The sequence below is a fragment of the Calidris pugnax genome, unplaced genomic scaffold, assembly GCF_001431845.1.
Source record: "Calidris pugnax isolate Ruff unplaced genomic scaffold, ASM143184v1 scaffold20, whole genome shotgun sequence".
NCBI classification, from domain to species: domain Eukaryota; kingdom Metazoa; phylum Chordata; class Aves; order Charadriiformes; family Scolopacidae; genus Calidris; species Calidris pugnax.
Genome location: NW_015094510.1, coordinates 8,432,240 through 8,453,887, shown reverse-complemented (window position 1 = coordinate 8,453,887; position 21,648 = coordinate 8,432,240). Strand labels below are relative to the sequence as shown.

At 39.4% G+C, this 21,648-nt stretch overlaps 1 protein-coding gene across 2 annotated transcripts in view; it reads right to left on the bottom strand.

Annotated features, from left to right (window-relative positions):
- Positions 1–21,648, bottom strand: part of DIAPH3 (diaphanous related formin 3) — a 234,753-nt gene that overhangs the window by 212,246 nt on the left and 859 nt on the right. Inside the window, exon 2 of one of the 2 annotated variants that reach the window (XM_014965690.1) lies at positions 12,233–12,265. The exons of the other annotated variant lie outside the window; for it this stretch is intronic. Coding sequence (XP_014821176.1) covers positions 12,233–12,265 — 33 coding nt within the window. The remainder of the gene's footprint in view (positions 1–12,232; positions 12,266–21,648) is intronic. 2 annotated transcript variants of the gene reach the window in all.

Sequence of the window (21,648 nt, the reverse complement as noted above, 5' to 3'; positions counted from 1 at the left end):
GGGTTTAATATTTTTCCTAGAACTTTTTTTTTTTTTTTTTTTTTTTTTTTTAAAAAAAAAAAAATGAAATTTTAAAAAAAAAAAAAAAAAAAAAAAAAATCACATTATATGAGATTTTTCTCCTCAAACAATGGCTTTCACAGAACACTGATGAGAGGCAGCACACCCTCTGCAAAGAAGAAGTTAGCCAGTAGCTTCTCCATGCCCCGCTGTTCCCTACCAAGAGTGTAACCTAAGCAGCAAACCATTATATTTGAAGACTCTTCATACGTAGAATTTAACCAGGGGCACAGGTAAGACACTTTGGCTGAAATAACAGAATTAAGCCCATGGTTTAATCAGCAGAGAATGGAATAATTAGGTTTAAGAGAAGCGTGCTCTACACCCCTTACCCATCCCTCCTGAAAGATCTCAGTCCCTTCCTTACAGTCTATATTCCCCAAGTGTCCCCTCTCCCTTCCTCTGCTCCACACAGCAGCAGCAATAGCAGTTCTGGCCAGGCAGAACCACCCCAGTCTCCGCCATGAAAGTCCCAGAGCTCCTCTTGCTCCCCTGGGAACAGGCAGCTCCAGTCCAGGGATGAGGGCCAGTTCATCCTTGAAAAAAAGTGTGTTTCACTTCCTTTCACTTGTTCACATTTTTATTTTAAGCTTTGTTTTTAAGCTCCTCTTGAATGTGTATAGTAGATTTTTGCAGCATTACAGATTAGGTCATAAAATTCATATTCCACGTATTCACCAAGTTCTATACCAGTTATTCTAGAGGAGGGAAGCACACTCTTGGAATACATTTGATCAGGCAGAACATGTAAGACAAAGTGAGATACTAGGATTATAAGCACATTTAAACATGTGTCAAACAAATCACTTTAAGTAATTTAAAGCAACACAGCCTAAAAATAAGATTTCCATAGATTAAAAAAAGGAAATTCACAAGGCCTGCACAGCAGCACAGTGTGGGTATTCTACATAGACTTCTCTTCTGAATTATACACTGATAATGCTTCAAAAAGTTAATACCTCTCAATATTCCATACATGCGAATAATTTCATGGTCCACAGAAAGCACTATGAAGACAGAATAGAAATTTCATTGCTTGGTTGTAATGAAATCTAGCACTGATGCTGCTGGCGATCCAAGTGCATACAGGAGGAAACGACAAAAATATAGTTCAATAGTCTTCCACCTTACATGAAAAACATTTTAAATCAGGCTAACCAATGGGGAATATTTGAAGTTAGCTTTGATACAAACTGTCACTGTAGTTTAAAGAAGGTTCGACCTTCTGTCTTTTCTAAAGATGCCTGCCCTCTTTTTATATTTATTTTACCAATAAATACAAACAGATCCATACAGGAACAGTGCTTTTGGACAATAGCTTTTTTTAAAGGGACAAACTTTCCCCTTAAGGTCTTCATAGGGCCAACATTAAAATTAACCAAACAATAAACAGTACTTCATATGGTCTTAATACTAAGTATTTCCACAGTAAAGTCTCTCTGAAATTCTCCAGACTAGTATCTGTTTTGATGCACTGATGGAAGTCAGAGTAGATTATCCAGAGTTAAAAGTACAAAGGCAATAAGGAGTGAGAAGAAACTAAGAGTGCAGTTAAATACTTCTGGGCATCCAAAGGAGAAAGCTAGATTTATTTATTTTTTTAATACACTAAACAAAAACATAACAGGGAATCTCTAACCAGGTCATTATTTCAAAGTACAGTCTATTCCTATCATCATAGCACAGTGTTACCAAAGATGGGGAAAACTATACTTCAGATACATAACATAAAAAGAAACAATAGTAAAATAATTAAATACCGAGTACAAAAATACCGCAGAAATATTCATTAAAAACTACTATCTTCTAAATTGTAAAACAATTTAACTGCACAATATAAGCTGAATAGTAGTACTAAGTTTAAAAATTATGTGATATTGAAAGGAGAAATGAAAGTAACTAAAAAAAAAGGTGACTCTCTAAAGGAAAAAAACATTGAAGGTAGGAAAAGTTTCCTATCCAAAGGCAAGCCTAATTCTAGAAATAACACATACACTGCTCTTTTATTCGCAAAAATAATTACTGTAGAGAGGTTGGTGCTGGTCTCTTCTCACAGGTCATTAGTGACAGAACGAGAGGGAATGGCTTCAAGCTTCAACAGGGTATGTTTAGATTGAACATTAGGAAAGAATTTTTCACCGAAAGAGTGATAGGGCATTGGAACAGGCTGCCCAGGGAGGTGGTGGAGTCACCATCCCTGGCTGTGTTTAAGGGCCGTTTAGATGCAGTGCTAAGGGACATGGTGTAGGGGATGACTTTGTAGAGTAGGGTAGATGGTTGGACTCGATGATCCCAAGGCTCTCTTCCAACCTAGACGATTCTATGATTCTATGAAAAAATAACTGAGACAGTCCTAAGTCATTTCTGGTCAGAAGGCAGGGGTTTTGATCTGGTTGGTTTTGGTTATTTTAAGGTGGGAGAGAAGAGGAAGGAAAAGATAAAAATTAACTAGGACAGCAGAGAGCTATTGAAGATATCACTCACACAGTTCTCATTCCAAAGATGAGATCCCCCAGCATGAAAGGCGTGAAGAGTCTTTTCTCATAGGCTTCAATTTAAAGCCAAGATGTGTTTGCATATATTTTATGCCTTTATGCCTCTTACTACCAGAGACTAGAACATCTATAAAGCCATGTTCTTTATTCTACCGGTTTGCATTCTTCACAAGACAAAAATGGCAATGCAACTGAAACAAAATCTTAACATCAGAAGCAAAACACAGTGAAAAGTAAACCATAGTCAATACTTGAACATGAGTTACCATGAGACCGCTTTTCTGCAGCGTATTACATTTATCAGCCTGAACATTCTGAGGGAGCTTTCTCTATCACGATAGAGACAGAAACTTCACTAGGGCCCCCTTTTACTGTAATAAAGTTTAAAATGTCTTACAGTAGCATTTCTTCCACTGCTGTGCTCCATCACAAACCTCTGAAACTACAGCCTCAGAAGTATGGCAGCCAGACCTTACCGACAAGCCCTGATAGTGTATGAGGTGCAAAGCAAGTTACTGCATCCACACAGTACCCGTGGTGACAGCATCTGCACAGGGAGAAGTTTTCTCAGTAATCACTTAGCAGACAAGATATGTGAGCAAACAATGAAGTTCTCACATGACTTCAAATATATTAAAAAATGGTGCATGCAGTGCCAAAGAGATCTGAACTGTGGTTTTTTTTATTACTAGTAGTAGAAGAAAAAGCAACTGCTTATTTCAAAATTTGTATAGTCAGAGCAAGATTCAAATCCCACAGGGATTTAATTTCTAATGAATATTTTCAAACACAGCCACATTAAAAAAATTACTTGAAAGAAAGCAACTGCCACAGGTAGGACGTATCTAAAGTTTGCTTCAATGCCCATTATCTGTAGGAAGGACAAGAGGAAAGGAGATGCCTGCAGCGGGATGAAGACTAAAGGAAAGGACTGCCTCTCAAGGCTATGTGCTAAAAGCTCCTCTGCACACAAAAATAGCACAGAAAGACAATGGTGGGTGGTGGAACCCAAATAATACTCTGTATCTCTTCCCAAACTCATCACAGGAACAATTAGCCCATCAAAGGCTTATCTTCACAAGCCCAGATGAACACAGAGGCAGAATAGCAGGTGGGAGGAACACAGATTATTGATTCAGAGGAAGGGACATGGTGTCCAGCTCCTCACAAGGATATCCCAGCAAAGCCTCTGCCCTGTGGTCCAGGTCTGACTCTCACCCCACGTCAACACTATCAGCTCTCCAGAGCACCTATCAGGTGTTACTGCTTAGGGGTATAAGACACATTATGGGATGAAGGGGAAAAACATTTTGGGATTGTGCAAGACTTGTTTTGAAACGTTTAAGGGATGTAAGGAAAAAGGATAGATTTCAATGATTTGGAGATGAACAAGCAAGGGAAAATAAGAAGATAAAAGGATAAATAGGGCCAGTTGTGTGTAAATACTTGGCTAGTTAGTACGCTTGTCTGGCCATGCCCTGTAGCCAACCAGCACAGTATGTCCTACCTCATTACATGTTATTTGCAACTATTTTCCTTGGCGAGATGCTCTACTTTGTGCACACGTGTGTATGGAGGCCCATGTGTAAGCAACAGGGTCAAACCACGAGACACAGGGACCACAGACCAGCAGCTAGAGAGACTAGAGTGAGTGAACTTCAGTACCAGCAACCTGAGCAGGACCTCAGTTGTGACCATGGAGCCAGAAAACAGAATGAGTGAGTGATCCCTAGCAACTGTCAAGCTGGACTAGCCAGTGAGAAGGTGAAGTGGCCTAGGAGCAGGGGGATACCTATCTTTAAGGGAAGTGGACAGGAGAAGCTTGCTAGAAGAGGGATAAGGGAAGTTCTGGACAGCTGCCAGAGAGACCACAGGCTCAGGGGTGGAGAACACAACTGTGTCTATGTGTAAGGGGTGGACACTGGGGGAGTTCACTTCTACTGGAGTGAGGAGAACTGGTGGAGATTTTTGTCTGTGTGCACGCGTCTCTCTTTCTAAAGCCCAGGCCACAAGAGGAGTTGCTTATGAGAGGCATCAGGGGAGACCCACCAGCTGCCAAAGACCTTTGTGTGTGTTTGTGCCCATGCACACATGTGTCTGTCTGCATGTCAGCAAGAAGGTCTTTATCAGCAACTGGAGTCAGCCTGCAGCCTCAGGGTCTCACGAGACCCAGGTGCCAGCCACTGGGAAGTCTGGGATCTGGGGTCCAGACCAGGTAGAGAGCTCGTGAACTCACCTACTGGAGGGATTCACATTGTACATGTTTCCCACTAATGGATCTTCATCCTTATGAGCCAAAGATGACAGGATGACTGACACCCATGCTGTTTGTGTTGATGTGTGTGGCCTGCCATGCGTATACATACATGTTGCACGTGTGTCTTCATGCAGGTGCCTCAGCCTCGCTGCTGGTTAGACCTGGAGAACATGGAGCTACAGCAGCCTCACCTCTGCTGGGTTTCCCCCTTCCATTTTCCTTCCCTCACAGAAGGAGATTTATTTTTAACCCAACAGGGCTCACACATTCACAGCCACCTTGCCAGTAAGATCAGATTTTCTCAGCATATGAACAATTTTTGCTACTTAAATTACTAGAATCATTCATAGACCCTTAAGATCATCTAGTTCAAACAACCTTAAAACCCACAAGCTTGCTATAAAGCATTATACATTGATCTCCTTCACTGTTTGAAACTACTAATGGTATTCTAGACATTCTGAAAATATATAGCAAGTTATGATACATACTACTGAGGAAAGAGATAAAATTACAAGTCTAGACAAGCAGCATTCACCTCCTCAGAGCTGATTTCGGACTGACTGCAAATTGAGTAACAGAATTTGAATCACTGATAGCAAGAAAAATAGCTGTAAGAGCCAAAATGAAGCAACCATCACAAGATGAATGGCAAAGTTTTATTTGGTTCTTATTTCATACGCTGTTATTCCACTAAGAGCCTATGAAATAACAAAGTGGTTTTATGCACACATCATGAACCTGAAAATCAAAGTTACAAAGAGATCCACAATAAAAACCTTCTGGCTCATCACACTTTCTGATCAGGTCCCTAGAAGGCACATCTATTTGTGCTCTCATTTTGATCTTAGTGGAGATTTCTTATACCATTCTCTGTAAGGCTGTGGTGCCTATTGAACTTAGACACTTGATAACATAGGAATCAATGGATTGCCAGCAATTGCTACACTAATTGCTGGCTCAACACCTTATCAAGGCATCACTTCCTAGCAGAGCTACTATGCATGCAGGAATCTAAGATATTACTTTCCTGCTGTCCTGCCTCCCTCGTGTGTGTGTTGTCATTATCGTCCTCCTCCCCTCCCCCTTAATTAACACATCAGATCTTGTATTGCTATATTAAGAAATTCCTCAAAAATAAAATCCAACATGTACATGTTGTAACCATGTTCATGGTCACTGAAAGAATTCCCTAGTTCTGCCAGTGCTTCACTTTAGGCATTGAATCACAGCCATTCTCAGGCACAGAGGACAATCAGTCAGATGAGACTGGGACACCCATGGAAAAACCTGATGGCATTGGCTACTACCGAGGGAACAAGACTTGCTAAGAGGACTGTCATAGGACTAATCAACTTTACAGTTGTTAATAACTGAAGGTCAGGTTTAACACAAAACTGACATATGCAGGATGCCTTGTCAGCCAATAAATTCAGTATCATTCGTATCAACACAGATGCTCTATTTAAAAGCAGAGTTTTAATTGCTTTATATTGTTGAATTTGAAAGAAATGTAAAAACCAAATACCACAATAAATTCTCAATCATATTCCACTAATATCTCTGCTTTGTGAATGTTCTGGGAACCAGAAAGTGAAGCTGAACCAATTAGCGTGACCGGTCTTATTTACGATCACAGAGAGGAAGTGGGTAGGGAATAAGGGAAACGTTTTAGCAGCAGAGCTTACCTACATCAAGGACAGAAGTTTACATCATCTGGGTCTTACCTTTCTTCACCATATTCAGACTGAAGCCCTCAGACCCAAATAGGCAATAGAACACTAAGAACAATGCCAAAAAAATAAAAAATACTAGGAGGTTTTTGTAGAACAAGTTCCAACAGTGTTAAATGAGACATTTACTGAGATAATTTGGACTATGAACGTTGGTATCGATACAACTTAACAACAGCTGTTTATTGTATACAGATGAGATTCGTAAAATGAGACTACAAATTTATTTTTGACTTTGCTTATAAAGTATGTTTCCTATTGCCCATATTTGGAGCAACATCTTGTAGATCTCCAGAGTTCAAAGTTACCATGCACGCCCTCTACGTGTCTAGCCAAGAGGATTTTATCTAAGAAGGGATGCTAACCATACTTTAAGTGGTGGACCTAATCCAATATCTCATCACTGGCTGAGCAACCTAAATTTTGTTAAGTACACAAACACTATGAACATAAGCTATATTTCTTTATAAACACTGTTTAGGCTACATTTACTGCAGTGATGGGACCTCACCATTTAGAAAAAAACAGCAGCTGTACTAAATTAGCAGGTAGCAGATGGAAGAATTAGTTAGGTTTATGCAGGATATTAAAGTGGGCCTGTCATAACCCACAGCAAAAGGAGTTTATAGCTGTAACGTTATCTGAATTCATGAAAAAAAAATATCTTCCAAGTATTCACAAAAAAGCTATCCTTTTTCAAGGATAAGCAGTAGCACAGAAAAAATGGCCTTGCCGTGGAAGATACACTTCATGATATACTGAAACAGAAAATAAAGAACTAAAGTTCCTTCATTCACCACAGCCTTTGATTCTTTGACTTTTCCTTTCTTTTTTATTCTTGGAGACAGAGCTTACCAGATTAGACACGACGTGCATCAGTCTGGACCCAAGCTAACATACCGACTCAACAGCTACACCATACCATGTGCATCTGAGGTTTCTGGCACTAGGTCTGTGATTCCTGCACTTTGATTTAGCACAAAGAACAATGATGCCTGGAACACGTAAATCACATAAATCAAGTCATGCAAACTCCTCTCACATTAAGGTTAAAGCCATGAGCTTTGATGCCCTTGAAACAAGAATGAAAACCACCACTGTATCTCTCCATATTCCATTTCTCCAGCTGCACAAAGTACATCAATCTACACCGATTTCATAAGACAGAAGTGGTAAAATATTATTCTCTGTTACCGTCCCAAATCCCTGCACAAAGCCCTGGGATGTTCCTCAAGAGGAAAATTAACATGAAGGCTTCAGATCAAAACGCTAAAAAGTAACCATTGGGGTGGATCTTTGTTTTCTTCACCACATGAACAGTAAACCTTCCACAGAAGACAAGTTCATGGAGTATATATTACTAGATGGAGGTCACTGCACTACAGGAAAATCTTTATTCTAGAAGAGTAGGCAACCCAATATCAGAGAAAAGTCCTGACTACACAAAATGTGTTGTTTGCTACAAATGAGGTAGCACCTCATTATGAAGAGACAGGATGACATTGTCCTGTTTTAGCCAGAACTGCATTAGTAGAAGTACTCACCACTCTTCTTTCTTCCCCTTCCCACTTCCATTCTCAAGAAGAAACACACATATAGACTATCAAGACACTGATGATGATCACCAGGCACAATTTATTAGAGTTCTGATAGGAAATATACAGGTACTCAACCTTCATTTCCTGGCTAAGGGCATAAAGAGCATTGCTTGCAGCTTTGCTCTTTCTCTAGGTGTCCTTCTCACTCTGTGTTTTAGATCTGTAGGACAAAAAGTCCTGCCACCCTCAATTTTCAAGTTCACATGTTTTTGACTGCCCACTATTTATGTACTCAGTAAAGCCAATTTCACATCTGAAAAAGTCTGCTCAAGTACTAAAGCATAGCTCAATCTCGCAGACATTTGTGCCAGTCATTTTAGTCACAGAAGCCAACAGCTCAGTCATGAAAGTATGCTCTAACACCCTGATGTAGACAAACGACAAAGAATAAGTCGAACACTAACAACACAGGATTTGTTCAACATCATATTCTCCTTCCTATGTCTTCATTTGAGATAATTATTATTCGTAGAGGATGGGGAACACACAGGAGAATACGGGTTGCATCAATATATTTCAGTATCTTTGGAAGTAAAAGCAAATCACTATTTTCCCTCACTTCACGTAAGATCAAAGAAGTTTTTTCCAATGATTCTGAGTCAAAGACCTCTTAACATCCTTTTCTTCTTCGAAGCTCCAGAAGATCAAAAAAATTATATTTTCTTTGACAGCCAAATTACTCTACAAGATTAAGTTCTTCCTATATGAGAAATTCCACTGGTAGCAGTAGAGCTTTTAGTAAGAGAGAGACTTGAATAAACCAGACACACAGAATCCCTTTCATTAGATGATTTCTTATTCCTAATTCGCTCAATCTCCTAGAGATGATTTTACCTTTCTTGGGAACAAATCATTTAACTAATGGCAGAAAATTAAAAGTTACAGAGTTTAGGCCTGTGCACAGTCTCATCTTCAACACATAGAACATATTTCACTCTGAATCCTGTATAAAGCCTTTCTTATCTTTACAGCCGTTGCTATGAAATCAGTCAACATAAATTTATGTTATAAGGTATTTTAGCATACACTTCAATTTTGTCTACATAAGATAGACAATTTTTTTTTTAAAGAAAATTCTGTTAATAAGCAGGTTTTTTAATCTTTGTGAACCTTACAAACCATTTGTTTGTAATGTGGAACACTTGAGACATTCCACAGTGGAATGCTTGCACAGTGATCTTGCAGGCAGCTAATTTCTCAGATACCCACTTGCCATTCCTTTGTGGAATATGAATAAGATTCCTGTCCTCATAGTTTAAACAAACAAGATAAAAGCAGTACGTGTTGATTATGTATTAAAAAAAAAAAAAGTGTTTCTGAACGTAACAGGAATTCATCACTAAAAGTAGACAGTTCATCAGCACCTTAGGAATAATCCAATACAATTCAAACATTGAAAAGCAGTCTGCATTTTAGACCCTAAGTGTTGCTAACTTACCTAAATAAAAAAAGTTCCTGGTTACCATTATACAACACTGTATTTTTAAGAAACAGACCGGGAGCAATAAAAAATAAATATTTTATAAAGCATAATGCAGCAGAGAGCAAGTTAACATGCAAACGATTGCCCATGAGAAGAAACAAAATATATTGTTTCATTGAAAGCTACAAAATTGAGTGGGTTTAAACCTTCAATTTCTTAATCTTTTCTTACTATAGTTTTCCTTCTTGTCACAAAAGGAATTTGAAGAAAATACCTTTGCCAGTTTATATGCTTGGTATGAAATGTCAAAAAGCCACTGAGTGGCTTTTAAGGTGCCTAGAAGTCAGATACTTAGCGTTATTAGCTGTTTACCAGAAAAAGACACAGAAAGACTGAACCAACAGAAAACTCACCTAAAGGGACAAAAAGTGTAAGTCGGAAAGCACACTCTTGTTCCAAGATGAAGTTGCAAGTGAACAAAATTTACACTTTAAAAGCTTACGCCCCTGCAATGTTTGTGATTTTTGATAACTGTTAGCCTTTTACGAAACAGCTATCATTTTCATCTAAAAACAAATACATTATATATGAAATATACGGATTATTTGGTACAACTTTGCAGGTGATGTTTCTTTAGTCTGTGAAGGGGCCTACAGTATGCTCCAAGAAATTTAGGAAACAAGGAAGAAGACTGCTTACTACAGAGCAGTCCTTATTCCAACAAATACAATAAACCTGCTGACTTACAGTGGGTACCATTACAGAATCACAGAATGATATGGGGTTGGAAGGGACCTCTGGAGATCATCTAGTCCAACGCCCCTGACAAAGCAGGTCCACCTAAAACAGGTTACACAGGAATGCGTCCAGGTGGGTTTGCAATGTCTCCAGAGAAGGAGACTCCACCAGCTCCCTGGGCAGCCTGTTCCAGTGCTCTGCCACCCTCAAAGTAAAGAAGTTCCTCCTCATGTTTAGATGGAGCTTTCTATGCACAAGTCTGTGCCCATTTCCTCTTGTCTTAGCCCTGGGCACCACTGAAAAAAAGACTGGCCCCTTCCTCTTGACACCCACTCTTTTAAGTATTTATAGGCATTGATCAGATCCCCCATCGAACTTCTCTTCTCCAGACTAAAAAGACCCAAGTCCCTCAGCCTTTCCTCATAAGAGTGATGCTCCAGGCCCCAGATCATCTTTCTGGTCCTCTGCTGTGCCCTGTCCAGGAGTTCCTGTACCTCTTGAACTGGGGAGCCCAGAACTGGACACAGTATTCCAGATGGGGCCTCACCAGGGCAGAGTAGAGGCAGGATAACCTCCCTTGACCTGATAGCCACACTCTTCCTAACATATCCCAGGAAGCCATTGGCCTTCTTGGCCACAAGGGCACATTGCTGGCTCCTGGCCATCCCGTTGTCTACCAGGACTCCCAGGTCTTTTTCCTGAGAGCTGGTCTCCAGCAGGTCAGCCCCCAACCTGTACTGGTACAGGGGGTTATTTCTCCCCAGGTGCAGCACCCTACACTTGGCCTTGTTGAATTTCATCAGGTTCTTCTCTGCCGAACTCTCTCTATAAGTTAGACAAGTCCAATAGGCTAAGGAAATGAGAAGTGCAACAGGGCAGCAAGCTAGCGTCTTCAACAAACAAACAAAAAACCCCACTAACCCAAACAAATAAACAGCAAGATCTAACATATGCAGACTATAATCCTCACTTAATACTACCAAAATTAAATTCTGGTTACCAAAAAACACTTCCGCTTTGAGAAAACCATGAACATTTCCTCAGATCTCTGAGATAAAGCACAAGTTTATAGAATCAAAGTTGTACTATCAACCCCTAGGATTCAAATTTCTTAGTAATCATTTCCAGCTGGTGAAATAGCAGGTGATTTAAATCAGTCTAGGAATGATAGGTGGAGGCATTATGGTCAACACTAAGTTTGCACACCTTATCAACAATAACAAGATCATTGGATCCTAAGGTAGGAACAGCAGAGGTTCTAAGCACAAGTGTGTTGCACATTGTTCAATGTAAAACTCTCTACACTTAAGCTCTGTTATACACAGAAGTACTTCAGCAAGAACTCTGTATAGCACTGAAGTCATAACAGCTGATCTTTAGATGCCTACAGAATATTACTTCCCAGAGAAAATCAAAGACACTATAGAACGATCCACTTTAAGAAAAACTATGTTTACCTACAGAAGAATAGTACAGACAATGAAATAGGCAACTTCAACATGCAGAAAAAAATCTGCTTTGTGATACAGAGCCTTATCTGCTAGTGAAGAAAGAGATGTGTGAAGCAAGCATTAATAATTTTTACAAGCAACTGTTAGTTTGTTAAATATGGTATTTTAAGTTAGCCATGCAGCCTAAGGAACTTTAATATTAAACATGCAATCACAGGTATCTTAATAATACCACACGTGGACTGGCACAATTACTAGTGTTAAGCTCATTTACCCATGATTAGAGCACACTTCAAAGCCATCCATAGATTTTTGCTACTTGCACTGAGTATGGTACAGAAAATTAACAGTTTAGTGAGAGTTTGCAAATTAACTCCACGATTAAGACTGTTTCTTGTATCAATAAGGTTATTTCTATTGCATTAGCAATAAGGTTATTCGCTTAGCAAAGCCAAAGCAAAACTTAAGTTGTCTTACCACATCATCTGTCAGTGTCTTGATATTTAAGTGCTGTAAATCAAACAGGAAACCAGTCATGTCACAGTTGTGCAATTAAAAAAACAACAAAAAACCCAAACAAAAAAGCAAGTGTCAGTTATAGTTACTGCTATTCAAAATAAGGTCCAAGTTAAACAGTAATGAATCACAGCACTTTCACTGAATTTCACTGAATTCAGTGAAAGTGCTGTGACTTGAAATGAAGTAATAATTTCTTGGCAAGTTACACTTTGTTGGCTTACAGTGCACTGTAAGTTATACAAGGAATATAGTGTAGATTAAAAAAAAAATTATCTGTAATCTGATCCTTCAAGAGAATAATGCCAGAAGAATATAAACCAAGCATATCTTGAAACAAGTTGTATTTTATTATATATTTTATAGCTAAATATACTAGAGTGAAGACCTGCTTGTAATTCAGCTATTAGAATTGTGTCTCCTCGAAATGCCTGTAGGGACACCACCAAGAAATCTGTCCAGAGATTTTAAACTCAACAGAAGAAGATGGAGTTCCTCAACATTTCAAAACTATCTGCCAAGCTGCAACACTCCAACAACTAAGACTGTTGACTGCTCTCAAGCAACGACTATGTGGCAAGCAGAGCATGAAGTTATGAGTAGAAACTGACATCAGCATTTATTAGTAGTAACATCCATTGGCAAACACAGCAAGTGCTAGGACACGCAGCTCTTGCACAAAACCAAAGAGCAGCACTGAAGAACATTGTCAACTAGTGAGTCAGTGCTGCAGGGATCCCATTTATAGTTTTTATGAAGAGACCAAGAACAGACTTGGCAGGGAAGTGGGAAGGATGTGAAGTCACATACTTAGTGAAAAACTCTCATCCTATTCTTAGGCTCACCTCACTGCCTGGTGTGCAAAGCTCCACAGCAGCTACAGTAACTGTAGCAAATGGCTATATATGAATTAATCAGATTTGGAAACTCTTGCTTTGTCTTCAACAAGTCAACAATACTTAGATAGCATTGGTTATGACTTCTCTGGCTCTTCCCTCAGAATAGAAAAACAGTTTGTGTTAGGTCAAATACTATCCCATTACAGCTTTTCTCTGAGTATTGCCAAGAAACTGAGAAAGAAGCACCTGATGAATGGCTATGAAATTAAAAAAAAAAAAACAAAACAAAAAGCAAGTGAAGTGTGAGGGAACACTCAGTACTCAGTGACGTAATGTGAGCTCTACCACCAATAATAAAAAAAGATTTGACCTAGGTCAGCACTGAACTTTTATGACAAACCCATTCCATGTTCTAACAGATGAGGATTTCCAATGAATGAAAACAACAACAAAGTGAAAATATTTGAATCCTGTCAGGAGAATTAAGATCTCGTTGGTGTTCTCCTGCTGCAGGGATAGATCTGACTTTTGCAGTACACAGTGGGGTTTTATGACTTGTTCTTTCCATTCTGCTAAATAGCTACAAGGACAGCATAAGCATTAATTTCTGTCCTTTGCAAGAGCTCATAACTTTACATTTATGAAGTTGTTGATATAATACCTCTATCCTTAAGTGATCAAAATAGCAGGAGGAAACACTAACATATGGTTTTACACTGCAACTTGGTAGCAAAGAACATAAAAATTATTCCTTTCTCATACACACAACTTAAACCACTAAGCCTTAAGCAATGTACAGATACCATTGTGAAGCTCCTCTGACATGATAGGAGACTGAGTAATCTGCTTAGAATGAAAATCTGCATTACATACTTTGAAGTGGAAGTTCAAGATTCCTGTCAAAATCACGTACATTCCACTAAATAAACACAGGCAGCACAACACCAGATTCATTTCCACTTAGGAACAGGTGTTGGATGTTCTGCAACTGCTCTGTTCAAGACATCGTCATCATCCATGGAATCAAGGCAATATTTTTCAGATTCAGGTTTTGTGCTATGAAAAAGTCAAAAGTTAATGGGATAGCTCCAGCCAATATTGTGCCTTTCTATTAAGCTGTTAAATTCAGCACTGGAATTTACTGTGGTAAGTAGTGAAGAGTTCCCCATTTTGTATGTCATAACGCCTCGCTGACCCAGGTCATCTGACTAACCAGTGAAAAAAGACTACCATGGAACCAGTTAAGGACACCATAATGGTATAAGAAACTCAATATACAGATATGAGTCTCCAAAATCTTCAGCCTACTGGCTACCTACAGTACAGGAGTATAAAAATACAAACATAAGACCTCTTTCAGACAATGTTGTGGGGTCGGACTCAAAAGTAACTGCTACAAGGAAGTGAACCTACTCAACCAGCACTCAGCCATCAACACTGGTAACATTGCGTTTGGATATTCCTTTATAAAGAAGCAGAAACCCCATGCGAACTACAGCCTAATGTCTGGATCTTTTAGCACTCTAAGATTAAAGGGCTGGATGACTTGCACTAAGACATCTCAAAAGACTTATTCTGTGAACTTCATGTTACCATACTTCTCAGCCAGAGAAGCTTTTAACTAGAGGAGCTGATTAAAACATGTGAACTGGGGTCATCTTTTTCCTTCTCCCTCACCAAGCCCTTCTCTTCTGGCAAGGCTGTACAACGTAAAACCAGTTGTCAACTTTTCTGGTCCTCTGTAGCATTCAAGGATAGACAGATGTTGAACATGACATGAGGTCTTAACAAAAATCTTATCACACTGGATTAATGGCATTAAATTTAGAGGTATGCTGTGACTCATGAACAGGAGCATATTGTTATTCTTGCCTGGCCAAACAAACAAAACACACACATTTCTAATCATAGGAAAAAAAATAATTAGACCACAGTTAAGTAGAGGTTGGCGTGCTTTACCACCACAGGAACATATTTCTATTTTCAGGCCTGGATATATCAGTTCACAGAAGACATGTTCTGCTCAGATGAATAAGTTGCGTTAAACATAGGCCTGCAAGTAATTAGATCTGGTTTAAGTAATATTCCTGTAATATTCACTTACTGCTAAAAACATGATACAAGCTTACAGAATACTGCTTTGTAGTGGATGAAAATACTAATATGCTGTTCTGTACCTTCCATGAACTACTCCAGAATAATAAAACAATTGCTTTTGAGAACATAGGAGCTATGTACAAGCAGTCCTCTACTCTGTTTGTTATGTAGAAAACATATGCAAAATTAAAAAACAAATTAACAATATTTTAATTACATTGACATCATGTTTTCTAGTTGAAGAGATACAAAACCATGAAGCAATTAAGGAGTCTATTAGGATGCTTTAGAAGTCCAGATTTATCAGTAACACCTACAGTTGGAAAAGCAGAAGCATCACCATTGCTTAGTGTTCAGTTGTACAAACACATTTATAAACAACTAACATTTTGAATTTACATTTTCCAAAGTAACGTTTCAGTCTGGGACACAGAGAAAGAGATCATTTTGTTTAGCAATTGAACAGAAGCAGTTCAGTTATAGCTAAATCACAATAAAAAAGTAGTATAGAGATGTATCATTACTGAAGAAAGTGAGCAATCTGACATGGAATTACCCTCTACTGAAGATTAAGTCCCTCAGACATACTGCTAAACAACTTATTTCACTGGCCACAGGATATACACATACATTCAGTGTATGGTACAGTGTTCTTGACAAGCTGTCAAAAGGCCCGATCTCAAAATAGCAAAGACAGAGACAGTCTTAGATGGAAACTGAAAGATACAATAGGACCCAACAGCTGAGGTTCACATCACATGCAGAGCAACAAGACGACTTCTCACAGAACAGAAAAAGCACTGTGTCTCCTGAAAAAGTCACATATGACAAAGCCATGTATGATGCAACTTCTGCACTACCCAGCCAGGGAAAGTAAACCAAGTACTATTTGGTTTCATATATATTCACATTAAAAAAAAAAAAAAAAAAAAAAAAAAAATTTTTGCAACTCCAGGGACCCATGTGGCTCTGCCTTTTGCTTTAAAAACCCGCTTACATCCTGCCCTGTGATTAATTCACGTTCCTTTCCTTGTTTTTTATTAAAAAAAAAAAAAAAAAAAAAAAAGTCTTATTGTCATACAGAAGGGGATGATCTTATGTTGCATATCCAAACGGTAGCACATACTGAAAGTTAATCTGCAAGACAGAGTTTAACAAGTAGAGTTATTGTCTATATAATCACTCCAGTCAACTCTGGGTAGAGACAGTAAAATGAAGCAAAGAAATGACAAATGCCACTTAATTGGCTCAACAGTACTAGTTTGATCTTTTGTGTCATTACATTTATGTCTCTTAGAATTTTGTTTATAAATATGCACATGCAATCTAACCCAGTACAAGCAGACCAAGCAAACAGGACCAGAATGCAGGAGAACACCATCTCCTCACACGGGACTCCGGTCTCATGTATTGAGTGTTTTTTCCACGAGCACCACAGCTCAGTGCAGCCTGGAAGGGAATACCCTACTGCAATAGAGGGGATAGTCTGTATCATCTAAAAGTTTGGGCACCCTACCAAAAGGGGCAGCATCTCCATTCTCCACAACTGCTCTTTTCACTAACACATAAGCACAGAGTGATGTTGCTCATCCAAGTTTCTGAATGAAAACAGCACGCTTGGTACGTGACCTCAGATCATGCCTGGCAGGGATGGACATTGTTAGTATGTCCGAGAGGCAGACAAAGTCTGATTTGTTGAGCATAAGTGGCATTAGAAGATACGACAAACACCCAGATCTTGTGCAATACATCTCTGCCCTTATGAGAGGATTTTTAGGCATGCAAAGTTACAGGCTCTCAGGCAGCTAAACAAGAATTTCCACATGCAGGCCTTTCACCACACTGAAGTATTTCAATTTACAAAAAATGAGAAATCCCTCAGCCTGATATCTAAACCCTTTTTGGATCTTCATTTTTGCCTTCCTTGCAGAAGAAAATACAGAACACCACATATAACCCACCCCACCTCTCAACCACCACACACACGTATAGCTTCTTTGATACATTAAGAGGAGCTTAAAGTTACATGTAGCTATGAGAAACAAGGGGGAAAAAAAGGGGGAAAAAAAGTGAGAGTTTAAGCAAGATGCAATGAGTTTTAGAACTGGCCAACTTAAGCCTGAATGCTGAAAGCAGATAAACGAAGACTAAGGATGTACATATAATCACACAATCCCCTCCGTACCTTTCTAAATTACAAAGCGAGAAAGAACTCATCACACGCTGCCATTAATTCTATCAAAAAAAATTCAACACTAGCTGTTTTATCCCCAAAGGCTATTCTCCAGCAGAAGCACAACCAGAAGACTGAAGCAGGGATTGCAAGGAAACCTGTAGACTCAGTTAGAGACACATAAATTGGATGATTACAGTGGATGCTACTACTTCAGGATCTCCTTTGTCACAATACTCCCTCAGTAATTTTGCTACCTTAGTCTGTAAGCGCCAATTAGAAACTGCTGTATAACCCCACAGCATTTCCTACTTTTAATTTCCAATATACTTCTTCAGCATTTATTTAATAGCTTTATCACACACACTCTGTTGCTTGGAAAGCACTCTGAAAAGCAATCAGGGGCAAAATTATCTTAACATGACAGTTTCTACACAGTGATATTCTTTAGACATTGATGAGTTAAACTCAAAATTGGTGCTTACAGGTAAGATTATATAAGAAAGTGCTAGAACACAGCACTAAAATTTAATTTCATAACCCACAGTGTTAATTCATGCCAACAAAAATAACAGCATGAGGAATTTACAATTTTACAAAGCTGCAATAAAGTGTTTTAGGCAACATCTGTTCAGCAATCATTTCTTTAAAAGACTAATTTAGATTCAAGGTCTTACACTGCAGCGTAACTGCAGCAATAATTCAGTCACTTCGTAATTAAAGATATTGACACAGATCGGTCTTACCTTTCTGCTCTGTGCCAGAGAAATGGAAGTGCTTTTGCTCTTAACTACATCTTTCTTTGATTTACAGACACCGTTAAATGCAAGTGTTAATTTGTCTAGTTTTAACAGATTGGTGCAAACAAGAAAGCCTTCTTGACTCACATAAATTTCATAAAGAACTTAATCAAAAACATAACCTGAAAGTCACTGAAGACACATCAATGGTATACTGAAGTTAACTGAAACACCTCTAACTTGAGCTAGTAATTGAAGCCTAGTGTCTACAAGATATAGTTCCCGTAAAACGCAACTGGAAGCCATGTGATCTAGCACTCACTTTCATGATTTCCAAACACTTCTAAGGAAAAAAAAAATATCAAGGAGATGAAGTGGCAAGCAAATGCTTTTACCCCACCCCCCCAACAGATTTCAAAAGTTTCCTGCTCAGTCTATTTTTACACAGAAAACAGGTATAATCTCTACCGTCCTTCAATTTATTTCTTCTTTTTACCAAGCCCTAACCCTCAAGGGTGAATCTAAGAGCTGAAGTACCATAGCATACCTTTTACCCTCTTAAGGGTCCAACTCTTCCAAAACCTTGGACCTGCTGAACAAGCCAAGCTGGTATGCACTTCAAAATTAACTGTGACTCCTTAAAAGAAATTTTTTTAATAATTCTGTAAGAGAATCGACAGAACTGAGGACTTGCAACTCATTCACTTTTCTGAGAAGCTAGTTTATTCAGAAAGGCAGTACTTCAAGATCACGTTTGATTGAAATCAACTGCTATAACTGTTTAGCCCAAAGACTCTTTCTCCCCCCTCTAGACAAAGTGGCTTTAAAAAGAGAGATTTCCCTCCTGCTAAATAAGAATTTTCTTTGGAAGGAAAAAGAAAAAAAAAGAAAAAAAGAACTACATCTTAACGATGTCAACTTTGTCAACCAGCAATCCAATTTCACCTCAAGGTTTGTCAGGGCATCAAATTCTTTTTCAGATTAGCATATCTGCTGTGACAGATCAATATGTTGCATTGATTAGAAGGGTCCAACCTGGAACATATTTTTAGTCCTTTTGCACTGAGGAAAATTAGGCTAATACAATCTAGATGACTTGAGTTGACTGATTCTAATGGCCAATTTCATCCACATTTGACAAGCGCACAAGAGATCAGAAACATAATTCAGGTGACATGTAGAAGTATGGCACCCTAAGTAGTCCAAACACAGAAAAGGTAACAACCTATATCTAAGAGTGAATTACAGAGAATTCAAAGGGGTTAAGGAAGTTTTCTGTGTTCTGACACAAAACTAACTTAATTAATAAAAGTATATTGAAGATGTATTACAGGAAGAGTTAGGCGTGAACAAGTCAACATAGATAGACTAGAACAGAATCATTCAGATCAGAAAGGACCTTTAGGATCATCAAGTCCATTAGCCTAGCGCTACCAAGTCCACCATTAAATCATGTCCCTAAGTTCCACATCTACATGTCTTTTAAATACCTCCAGGGATAGTGACTTCACCACTTCCCTGAGCAGCCTGTTTCAATGCTTGACAACCCTTTCAGTGTGACAATTTTCCTAATATCACAGAATCTTCTAGGTTGGAAGGGACTTTAAAGATCATCTTGTCCAACCGTCAACCTAACTGACAAAAATAGACACCCACACAACAAACAAGAAGCATCACCATCACTAAACCATACCTCCCAGCACTACATCAACCTGTCTTTTGAACACCTCCAGGGATGGTGCCTCAACCACCTCCCTGGGCAGCCCATTCCAATGTCTGATAACCCTTTCAGTGAAAAAATTTTTCCTAATATCCATCCTAAACCTCCCCTGGCATAACTTGAGGCTGTTTCCTCTCATGCTATCAATTGTAACTTGGGAGAAGAGACCGCCACCCACCTTTTTACACCCTCCTTTCAGGTAGTTGTAGCAAGTGATAAGGTCTTCTCTCAGCCTTCTTTTCTCCAGGTTAAACAATCCCAGCTACCTCAGCCTCTCCTCATAAGACTCGTGCTCTAGACCCTTCACCAGCTTCACTGCCTTTATCCGAACGTGCTCCAGCACCTCAATGTCTTTTTCATGGTAAGGGGCCCAAAACTGAACAACTCAGTATTCAATGTAGTTCAGTTCAACTGAACAATGAAAGTATTCAAGGTGCAGCCTCACCAGTGCCGAGTACAGGGGCACGATCATCTCCCGAGTCCTACTCACCACATTACTTCTGATACAGGCCAAAATATTGTTGGCCTTCTTGGCCACCTGGGCACACTGCTGGCTCATGGTCAGCCAACAGCCTGCCAACAGTCTACCAACACTCTCCAGCCATTCATCCCCAAGCCTGTAGCGCTGCCTGGGGTTGTTGTGACCCAAGTGCAGGACCAGACAGCAATCTGTGCAGCCACACTATGAAAAGGATTCCAGGAAATAGGAATGCCAGGAGCAAGTTGTGACCTTCCACAACGGGTTTGGCTACCCTACAGTTTGACATTGCGTGTTGGCTAACTTCAACTAGCTGCGTATGAAGTATGGTAACACCTTTTTGAATCATCATAGAATCATCTAGGTTGGAAAAGACCCTTGGTGGGATCATTGAGTCCAACCATCTACCCTACTCTACAAAGTTCTTCCCTACTCCACCCCCAGCACCACATCTAAACGACTCTTAAACTCATCCAAGGATGGCGACTCAACCACCTCCCTGGGCAGCCTATTCCAGTGTCTGACCACTTTCTGTGAAGAATTTATTCCTAATGTCCAGTCTAAATCTACCCTGTTGAATCTGTGCTCAAGTGCCAGACACTCAACTATTGAATAGAGAACAAAGAGGCCTTAGAATCAAGAATCTACGGTATGTTATTTACTACAGTATCTATTCTGCAAGCACATAATACAGCTCAGAGCAGGTGGGCTCACAGCCAGCTAAACTTAACATATGCATCACCTAAATGCGAGTACGGGATTGCATCTGCTCAGCATGTGGTGGATACACGACCTGTAGAATAAGTGTTTGTCACAGCTTTAATACTCGCAAATTTCATAAGATTCAGGCAAAAAATGGTCACTCCTGGGTATTTTTTTAGTTACAGCACATCTTATGGACATGTTGCCTTGTGGGAACTATTAGCTGTTCCAAGTTTTCCAGTTTCTTGGTGTGCTAGCCAAAATTTTGTAAAAGCAGGGGTAAGGAGGAGAACTTTCCTACGCCCCTAAAATTCAAAGGCTCAGCTTTTCACTATACAGTTTACATCAGCAAAGTAAATAAATAAATTAATTAATGAATAAACAGATCTAATTCAAATAAAAGTAAGAGCACTGAAGAGCTGAAGTCTGTTCTGTTCCCCTCACGCCTCTAGCTGTCAAACTGCGAGTTAAGAAAATAAAGCTTTACGCTGAAGAGGCTCTCAGGGGGGTGCAGGTCAGTGACAAGCCCCGGGGCTGGGGGGGGGGGGGGGGGGGGGAGGGGGGGGGAAATGGGCCGAGGAGACACCCCCGAAGAAGAGGGACGGGGGGTTGCCCTGTCGGGGAAGAT